The sequence below is a fragment of the Salmo trutta genome, chromosome 32 (assembly GCF_901001165.1).
Source record: "Salmo trutta chromosome 32, fSalTru1.1, whole genome shotgun sequence".
NCBI lineage: Eukaryota > Metazoa > Chordata > Actinopteri > Salmoniformes > Salmonidae > Salmo > Salmo trutta.
Window position 1 is genome coordinate 40,446,338 of NC_042988.1, and position 10,114 is coordinate 40,456,451.

General features: G+C 40.9%; 1 protein-coding gene across 2 annotated transcripts; it reads left to right on the forward strand.

Moving 5' to 3' along the window:
• Window positions 1-768: 768 nt before the first annotated feature.
• On the forward strand, window positions 769-7,282 carry atp5pd (ATP synthase peripheral stalk subunit d). 2 transcript variants are annotated; one of them, XM_029729114.1, is made up of 6 exons: window positions 769-851; window positions 1,631-1,760; window positions 2,093-2,189; window positions 3,949-4,020; window positions 4,495-4,557; window positions 6,959-7,282. In XM_029729114.1, exons 2-6 carry the CDS (start codon window positions 1,639-1,641, stop codon window positions 7,088-7,090), a joined length of 486 nt encoding a protein of 161 aa, XP_029584974.1. In that variant the 5' UTR covers window positions 769-851; window positions 1,631-1,638; the 3' UTR covers window positions 7,091-7,282. The 2 variants fall into 2 exon arrangements, with proteins under 2 accessions (XP_029584974.1, XP_029584975.1); XM_029729115.1 differs by having other exon boundaries at window positions 776-851; window positions 1,635-1,760.
• Window positions 7,283-10,114: the final 2,832 nt, after the last annotated feature.

A 10,114-nucleotide genomic window follows, 5' to 3' on the forward strand; every position in this document is an offset into this window, starting at 1 on the left:
TAAAAACCAGGACAGACTAATTGACGCCACTTCGATACAAAGTGATTTTCCTAGCAGGTTAGTTTGAGTATTTCTGCTAACCCTTTTCAGAGACCCTTTTCAGAGACCTCATTCTCCTAACCTGCCCCTTAACTTTTCCTAACCTGCTACGAAAAAGTGAAAAGACTGTTTCCCATTATATGATATTATCCTAAAATCCTTTCACTCATTCAATTGGGCCTCTTTGTTCAAAAGACAGGGCAGGGAAGTGAACCCAGGTCCATGGCGAGAAAGGCAAACACCCTATAGGGTTATAGGGTTAACCCACTTGGTGGGAATTGTTGTGAGGATCGCTACAATGCCCCCTCTGAACGGAAAGGCGTGTTCCCGTGCTTCGACTACTCAGCCCTTCACACGTCCGGGCCGTGCAATATGATGGCCTCCCACTTCTGACACCAATGTAGCGAACGGCAGGGAAGCGAAGCAGGGTCGCTGGCTTGAAAAGCAAACTCCCTATGCAGCAGGCCAATAGGATAATTCTTGACTAAGCAAATACAAAAGATAGGATAACTGTCATACTTCTGTCAGAAAGTGGTGACAGGTACAGTTTAGAGATGGAAACACTGTTTCAAAAAGTATCTTTAATATGTGTATGTATATATATATATATATATATATATATATATATATATATATATATATACATAAAATGAAGTTTTCTGACCAATCTGCTGTGTAATAAGTGCAATACGCCAGCAGACGGCAGCACCCCAAATCCACGGTGTAGTTTCTCGTCGAGATTTATTTTTATTGCTGTCACTTCCGTGTCCGGTGAACCATCTTCACATTTGGAACAACTTGTCCACTGTACGGTATGTTCTATCTTCAAATGGTATCTACACGTCGACATTTTAATGTTTGCATTGTATATTCTATTAAAACAGATGATAAAGTTTGATATAAAAAAACTCGAATTCTGTTTGGTCGACGATTGGTTGGTATCCGCTGCAGCTGGGCTCTGACCTTGCAGCGTTGGCTAGCCAACAAACGTTAACTAGCTAACTGCTAGACCTTCAGCGGACTTTTGCTCTTTGAACGTAAAATATGATTTTGTATGTCTACAATATGCTAAATTAGCTGATATAGCTAAATATCAAATATCCACTTAGCTACATTGTTGGATTGTAGTATCTAGGCAAAGCTAACGACTATTTGTTAGCCTAGTTTAGTAGTTTGAGAGCTAGCTAAAACGTTAACCAGCTTGCCATCTGTCAGCAAACATGAGTTTGGCGCTGTCAGAAATTCTATTGGCTTTTTTGTGTTGGTTAGGACTCCGATCAGTTAGCCAGATAATGGCTACATCTCTAACATTAGCCACTACATGACCGTGTTGTTGAGGAGTCAGGCTAGCTAGTTTCTCTATCTCAGTGCACTGCCAGTCAAATGATCACCTGTGTGGGACCGGAACCTGCCTGATCAAGGGTGGTCATGACGTCATGCATTGGCGTGCAGTAGGACATGCATGTACCATCCATCCCCGCAAGTGTCTTTTAACGGTTTTCTTCTTTCATGTTATGATCTGTATCTCTCTTGTGGGTTTTAGCAGCTATATTGAATGACTTTTATTTACCCTTTTTCCAATCTTTGACAGGCAGAAAGATGGCTGGGAAACGTGCGGCATTGAAAGCCATTGACTGGTTGGCCTTTGCAGAGAGGGTTCCCCCCAACCAGAGGGCCATGTTCAACAACCTCAAGACGCGCTCAGATGCCATCGGTGCCAAGTACGTAGCCAACCTAGAGTTAACATTTAGGCCTTGTTCATGACTAGCACTTCAGAGCCAGCCAATAGAGGTCAAACATTCACTTGCATTGATTTCAATGGAAAAATGAGTAAAACATTTTTAGGATTCTCCCTTCTAGCTATTTATATGCCTATGTGAAAGGTGTGTAGTTGGAATTGAATTACAAAGTATTGTCAACCAAGACACAGGTTGCTGCAAAGTGAGTGGGTCTTGTACATACATGTTAGTGTAAATGAAAATCTCCACAAACTCCCACAATTATTGTTTTATAAGTGACATCAATGAGCTGTTGTTGATGGCTCTGTCTACAGGCTGTCCTCTCTGCCAGAGAAGCCTGTTACCATCGACTGGAGCTTCTACAAGACCAATGTGGCCAGAGCCGGCATGGTGGCTGAGTTTGAATCCAAGGTGAGATCCTAAGGCCTGTGATGAGTTTTATATTTTGTTTATTTTTTTATTTCACCTTTATTTAACCAGGTAGGCAAGTTGAGAACAAGTTCTCATTTACAATTGCGACCTGATATGAGCTCTACCTGGGGAAAATAAAGTTACACACTTAACTATACTGAACAAAAATATAAACGTTCCATGCAAAATGTTAACCATTTTACTGAGTTACAGTTCATATAAGGAATTCAGTCAATTTAAATTAATTCATTAGGCCCTAATCTAGGTATTTCACATGACTGGCCAGGGGCATAGGCCCACCCGCTTGGGAGACGGCCAGCTAATCAGAATGAGTTTTTACCCCACAAAAGGGCTTTATTATAGACAGAAATTCTCAGAGGTTTCATCAGCTGTCTGGGTGGCAGGTCTCAGACAATCCCACAGGTGAAGAAGCCTGATGTGGATGTCCTGGGCTGCCATGGGTTACACATGGTCTGTGTTTGTGAGACTGGTTGGACGTACTGCTAATTGTTGTTTAAATGATGTTGGCTTATGGTAGAGAAATTACAATTGAATTATTTGGCAACAGCTCTGGTGGACATTCCTGCAGTCAGCATGCCAATTGCACGCTCCTCAAAACTTGAGACATCTGTGGCATTGTGTTATGTAAAAAATCCCACATTTTAGAGTGGCCTTTTATTGTCCTCAGCACAAGATGCACCTATGTAAAGATCATGCTGTTTAATCACCTTCTTGATATGTCACACCTGTGCAGGTGGATGGATTATCTTGGCGAAGGAGAAATGCTCAATAACAGGAATGTAAAAAATGTATGCGTTTGGGAAATTTCTGTGATCTTTTATTTCAGCTCATGAAACAGGACCAGCACTTTACATGTTGCCTTCATATTTTTGTTCAGTGTAGTAGTCTGGTATGTAGTATTCTGTCCACTCTGTTGTGCTGTAACACTGGTTCAGTCACAACAATATTAGTCTGGTGTGTAGTATTCTGTCCACTGTGTTGTGCTGTAACGTTGATTCAGTCACAACATAACTAAGTTGTTTCAGAGTAGAACATGTCATCATCGATCCCTATCAGACATCAGTGTGATTATTATGATGAAAAACGTTCTTGAACCAGGGATGGTTCTGGAACTTCATGCTTCAATCAATCAAATGTATTTATATTCGTGTTTTCAAGATACCAGTATCGCAATACTAGGAAGCCAAGGAAACTACATGAAGCGGTCAACATTTCTTGAGGAAAACAGTCCTAATGTTGCCTATTTTTATTGAACCTTTTATTTAACTAGGCAAGTCAGTTAAGAACATTCTTATTTACAATGACTGCCTACCCCGGCCAAACCCTAACTTGGAATGGATCCAGGGTCTGTAGTAACGGCTCTAGCACTGAGATGCAGTGCTTTAAACTGTTGCGCCACTGGAGCCCTTATGTTGTCCCCCAGAGTCACATTTGTTTATTTTGCAAGCTATAGCACACAATAGTTTATATACAGTAGGTTTTAAAGGACCATAGAGTTTAGTCTGCTTCATGTTTTATTTTTTCCAAGGAAAATTTGGTATCGTACTATCGTAATACTGGTATTATGACGACACAAATTTATGTAGCTCTTTCTACAACAACATTAGTCCCAAAGTGCTTAACAGTTAGTATTGGTCTGTTCTCATTCCTCTCCCCATCTCTCCTCCTGTCCTCATCTCACCTCTCTCTTCTCAACCTCTCCTGTCCTCCTTACCTCTCCATCTCCTGTCCTCCTCAGTTCTCAGCCCTGACCATCCCTGAGCCCAAGGACACAGCCACAGCTGCCATCAACACACAGGAGGCAGAGGCGGTGAGTAGTAGCTCTGGGTTAAACGTTACTGTGCAGAATGACTCTTCACTGTACTGATTCAGGATGACTCTTCACTGTACTGATTCAGGATGACTCTACACTGTACTGATTCAGGATGACTCTTCACTGTACTGATTCAGGATGACTCTACACTGTACTGATTCAGGATGACCCTTCACTGTACTGATTCAAGATGACCCTTCACTGTTCTGCTCAACTGATTCAGAATGACTCCTCACTGTGCTCCAGTTCATTCCTGTATTAATTTTACAGCAGCTAGCTAATTAATAAAACATTAAATGTGTATTATGGCACTTTGACACAGACACTGTTATGTTGTGTTGTTCTCTGTCCTGGAGGAAGTGGTGATGAATGAGCTCAGAGTTCCATTTCAAGAGGTAATGCCTCATTATGAAGAGCACTCACTGCTCTTGATGCTTCCTCCATTATTATTGGTTTTCTTCTTTGTTTCAGAACAAAGCTGCTGTTGCCTACGTGGAGGCTTCCAAAGCTCGTATCGGCCAGTACGAGAAGGAGGTGGGTTACACACAAGCCTCTCCAAACCACACACACACTCCCGTACACCTGGATTTCCCTAGAATTTCTCTTCATATTTCAGGATATTAGTACACAGTCAGCAGTAGACCCCCTGAGAAAAACACAACTATTTAGAGACATGTACAGTACCAGTCAAAAGTTTGGACACACCTACTCATTCAAGGGTTTTTCTTTATTTTACTGTTTTCTACATTGTAAAAATACACTTTTTTTGTTTACTACATGATTCCATATGTGTTATTTCATAGTGTTGATGTCTTCACTATTATTCTACAATGTAGAAAATGGTAAAAATAAAGAAAAACCCTTGAATGAGTATGTGTGTCCAAACTTTTTACTGGTACTGTAGTTGTGGCCAAAGGTTTTGAATGACACAAATATGAATTTTCCCAGTCTGCTGCCTCAGTTTGTATGATGGCAATTTGCATATACCCCAGAATGTTATGAAGAGTGATCAGATCAATTGCAATTAATTGCAAAGTCCCTCTTTGCCATGCAAATGAACTGAATCCCCCCCAAAAAACATTTCCACTGCATTTCAGCCCTGCCACAAAAGGACCAGCTGACATCATGTCAGTGATTCTCTCGTTAACACAGGTGTGTGTTGACGAGGACAAGGCTGGAGATCACTCTGTCATGCTGATTTGAGTTCGAATAACAGACTGGAAGCTTCAAAAGGAGGGTGGTGCTTGGAATCATTGTTCTTCCTCTGTCAATCATGGTTACCTGCAAGGAAACACGTGCCATCATCATTGCTTTGCACATAAAGGGCTTCACAGGCAAGGATATTGCTGCCAGTAAGATTGCACCTAAATTAACCATTTATCAGATCTTCAAGGAGAGCAGGTCAATTGTTGTGAAGAAGGCTTCAGGGCGCCCAAGAAAGTCCAGCAAGCGCCATAAGCGTCTCCTAAAGTTGATTCAGCTGCGGGATCGGGTCACCACCAGTACAGAGCTTGCTCAGGAATGGCAGCAGGCAGGTGTGAGTGCATCTGCACGCACAGTGAGGCGAAGACTTTTGGAGGATGACCTGGTATCAAGAAGAGCAGCAAAGAAGCCACTTCTCTCCAGGAAAAACATCAGGGACAGACTGATATTCTGCAAAAGGTACAGGGATTGGACTGCTGAGGACTGGGGAAAAGTCATTTTCTCTGATGAATCCCCTTTCCGATTGTTTGGGGCATCCGGAAAAAAGCTTGTCCGGAGAAGACAAGGTGAGCGCTACCATCAGTCCTGTGTCATGCCAACAGTAAAGCATCCTGAGACCATTCATGTGTGGGGTTGCTTCTCAGCCAAGGGAGTGGGCTCACTCACAATTTTTCCTAAGAATACAGCCATGAATAAAGAATGGTACCAACACATCCTCCGAGAGCAACTTCTCCCAACCATCCAGGAACAGTTTGGTGATGAACAATGCCTTTTCCAGCATGATGGAGCACCTTGCCATAAGGCAAAAGCGATAACTAAGTGGCTCGGGGAACAAAACATCTATATTTTGGGTCCATGGCCAGGAAACTCTCCAGACCTTAAGCCCATTGAGAACTTGTGGTCAATCCTCAAGAGGCGGGTGGACAACCAAAAACCCGCAAATTCTGACAAACTCCAAGCATTGATTATGCAAGAATGGGCTGCCATCAGTCAGGATGTGGCCCAGAAGTTAATTGACAGAATGCCAGGGTGGATTGCAGAGGTCTTGAAAAAGAAGGGTCAACACTGCAAATATTGACTCTTTGCATCAACTTCATGTAATTGTCAAAAGTATTTGACACTTATGAAATGCTTGTAATTATACTTCAGTATTCCATAGTAACATCTGACAAAAATAAAGACACTGAAGCAGCGAACTTTGTGAAAATTAATATTTGTGACATTCTCAACTTTTGGCCACAACTGTAGTATTCTTCTCTGTTGATCCACCTTCCTCTCCCAGTATTTAGAGACATGTAGTTCTCTTCTTCTCTCTGTTGATCCACCTTCCTCTCCCAGTATTTAGAGACATGTAGTTCTCTTCTTCTCTCTGTTGATCCACCTTCCTCTCCCAGTATTTAGAGACATGTAGTTCTCTTCTTCTCTCTGTTGATCCACCTTCCTCTCCCAGTATTTAGAGACATGTAGTTCTCTTCTTCTCTCTGTTGATCCACCTTCCTCTCCCAGTATTTAGAGACATGTAGTTCTCTTCTTCTCTCTGTTGATCCACCTTCCTCTCCCAGTATTTAGAGACATGTAGTTCTCTTCTTCTCTCTGTTGATCCACCTTCCTCTCCCAGTATTTAGAGACATGTAGTTCTCTTCTTCTCTCTGTTGATCCACCTTCCTCTCCCAGTATTTAGAGACATGTAGTTCTCTTCTTCTCTCTGATGATCCACCTTCCTCTCTTCTAGCTGGAGAAGTTCCAGAACATGATTCCCTTCGACCAGATGACCATCGATGATCTGAACGACACGTTCCCTGAGACCAAGCTGGACAAGGAGAAGCACCCATACTGGCCCCACAAGCCCATCGCTGAGCTGTAAACTGGCCCCCAGAACTTTCTCTAAATAATATTCTACTTTCCTCTGATGAAAGGTTGTATAGTGTCCTATGTATAAAGTCAAGTCCTGTTTCATCTGCAAAGACAGTTTGTGAAGTAACTACTTATTGTTATTGAGCAACTGAGTAAGGTCATCTGGTCCTTTGAATGGAAATAAACATTGTTGGAAATTAAATATGATTTGTGTTATTTTGTGTAATGTTTATTTAACAAAAGACTTAATGGGTTATAGTAGTTCAAACTATTTTGCGAGGACATAATTTATGTTCATCAACTCATGTGAAATGTTTTTCCATAATCACTTAGGATGTTTAGAGTAAAGGGATATCCTGATGGTTTGTGTTGATTCAGTAATATAGGACTGTTGTTTTAGGCTACAGCAGACGTACTGTTAGTTTCTGTTGGACAATCCTCTCCGCTGTCCATCTGTCCAAGTGAGTTCCCTCCAGAGAAGATCCCACCATCTCCTGGGAAGGGACTGGCTGCTGATGTTAGGGGTTTGGTCAGACTGCTGGACTGGCTGCTGATGTTTGGGCAGTGGGTTGAGGCAAGCCTTTGATTCAGTCAGTGTCAGCAATGTAATATGGTGATGGATGTGGGCTATAATGGCCTAGTTAAATGACTGTTGCAGTTGAACTCCCTCAGTCAAGATGAACCATGTTTCACATTTACCAAGTTGTCCACAGTGAAACCCTCACCTACTGACCTTAGTTAAACATTTTAATTGAAACTAATTGGAACAAACACTTGTATATTATATTCATAACTTGTTTTCCCTTTCCTGTTTTCTTACTGTGTCTTCTTACTGTATATTCTTACTGTCTGTTCTTACTGTATGTTCTTACTGTGTGTTCTTACTGTATGTGCTTACTGTGTGTTCTTACTGTATGTGCTTACTGTGTGTTCTTACTGTATGTTCTTACTGTGTGTTCTTACTGTATATTCTTACGATATTTTCTTACTGTATGTTCCTACAACAAAGTAATACATTTTTCCAGCAGGGGGCAGCATTTGTCTGTAAACAGATGATTGGCTTAATAGTATTGGTTAACTATCAGATACTTTAGCTGTGCTTCATTGAACTTGCCTGGTGCAATTTAAGCAATAGAATAGTCTCAAACGTGCAAACCCCGCCCATATGGCACTCCAGGCAAGCTCAATCAAACAGTCAGGTCAAAGAAAACAAATTCTTATTTGAACCCAAGTCTGCTATGAAACCCTGGTCCTCTGTCTTCCTCCATCTCACTATAGGTCTTCCTCCCCAGCCAGCAGTGAGGACTCTGAGGTTAGCGCATCACCGTGTGTCCAGGCTCTGCTTGCTCATTAGGCCACAATAGGGGTCGCATTGTCTCACTCTCTCTTTCTCTATCTGGCACAAACAAAGGTGCGATTGTTGCATGATTTTTACACCCCAATGAAAATGCCAGTGAGGAGGGAGGAGTTTACCAGACCATTCCTGTCTAATGGACACAGGTCTGGTTGTTGACTAGGAATCAGTCTGATATTGCATTACATGTTGTACTATAATATGATTCATTTTATTTAAGTGAAAATATATTTTATCCAGGGGCCTTTCCAGCTAAGACACTTCATCACTTATTCATATGCACACTGAACGAAAAATAGCCTTTTTATATCTGTGCAGCTTGCGGCTGTGGCATTTAGGATATTTCAATTTATCCAACTTTTTGTAATTGAGTGTATTTCTGTAACAGTTAGATATTCTACTCTTATAATAGCATATTCATTGAGTAATATGATAATGCTATCTTAGTAATAGCATTAGTAATGTGGCACCACCCTTGTGACACAGGCCTTCTGCTTTAACGCACACACACACACACTTAGAGATCTCTATACTGACCAACCATATAGAATATAATAGATTAGAACAGAATATATTACAATATATTAGAATATAATAGATTAGAACAGAATATATTACAATATATTAGAATATAATAGATTAGAACAGAATATATTACAATATATTAGAATATAATAGATTAGAATAGAACAGAGTATAATATATTAGAATAGAATTCAATAGATTAGATTAGAATATATTAGAATAGAGTAGAATATATTATAATATATTAGAATATAATATATTAGAATAAATTAGAATAGAATAGCATATAATAGAATAGATTAGAATATATTGGATTACAATAGATTACAGTATAATATATTAGAATATAATATATTAGAATAGATTAGAATAGAACATATTATCAAATCAAATGTATCAGCTGATATCTCAAAGGGCTGTACAGAAACCCAGCCTAAAACCCCAAACAGCAAGCAATGCAGGTGTAGAAGCACGGTGGCTAGGAAAAACTCCCTAGAAAGGCCACAACCTAGGAAGAAACCTAGAGAGGAACCAGACTGAGGGGTGGTCAGTCCTCTTCTAGCTGTGCCGGGTGGAGATTATAACAGAACATAGCCAAGATGTTCAAATGTTCATAAATGACCAGCATTGTCAAATAATAATAATCACAGTAGTTGTCGAGGGTGCAACAAGTCAGCACCTCAAGAGTAAATGTCAGTTGGCTTTTCATAGCCGATCCTTGAGAGTATCTCTACCGCTCCTGCTGTGTCTAGAGAGTTGAAAACAGCAAGTCTGGGACAGGTAGCACGTCTGGTGAATAGGTCAGGGTTCCATAGCCGCAGGCAGAACAGTTGAAACTGGAGCAGCAGCACGGCCAGGTGCACTGGGGACAGCAAGAAGCCATCATGCCAGGTAGTCTTGAGGCATGGTCCTAGGGCTCAGGTCCTCCGAGAGAAAGAAAGAAAGAAAGAAAGCGAGAATTAGAACGAGAATACTTAAATTCACACAGGACACCAGATAAGACAGGAGAAATACTCCAGATATAACAGACTGACCCTAGCCCCCCAACACATAAACTACTGGAGGCTGAGACAGGAGGGGTCAGGAGACTAGAATGAGACTAGAATGTAATATAATATATTAGAATAGACTAGAAGGTAATAGAATATAATAGAT

Bases quoted from the DNA above. Each gene is read 5' to 3' on its own strand.
- atp5pd (XM_029729114.1), top strand. From the start codon at position 1,639: ATGGCTGGGAAACGTGCGGCATTGAAAGCCATTGACTGGTTGGCCTTT. The intron at 2,190-3,948 runs GTGAGATCCTAA...TGTCCTCCTCAG, and splicing joins TGGCTGAGTTTGAATCCAAG to TTCTCAGCCCTGACCATCCC. The intron at 4,021-4,494 runs GTGAGTAGTAGC...TCTTTGTTTCAG, and splicing joins ACACACAGGAGGCAGAGGCG to AACAAAGCTGCTGTTGCCTA.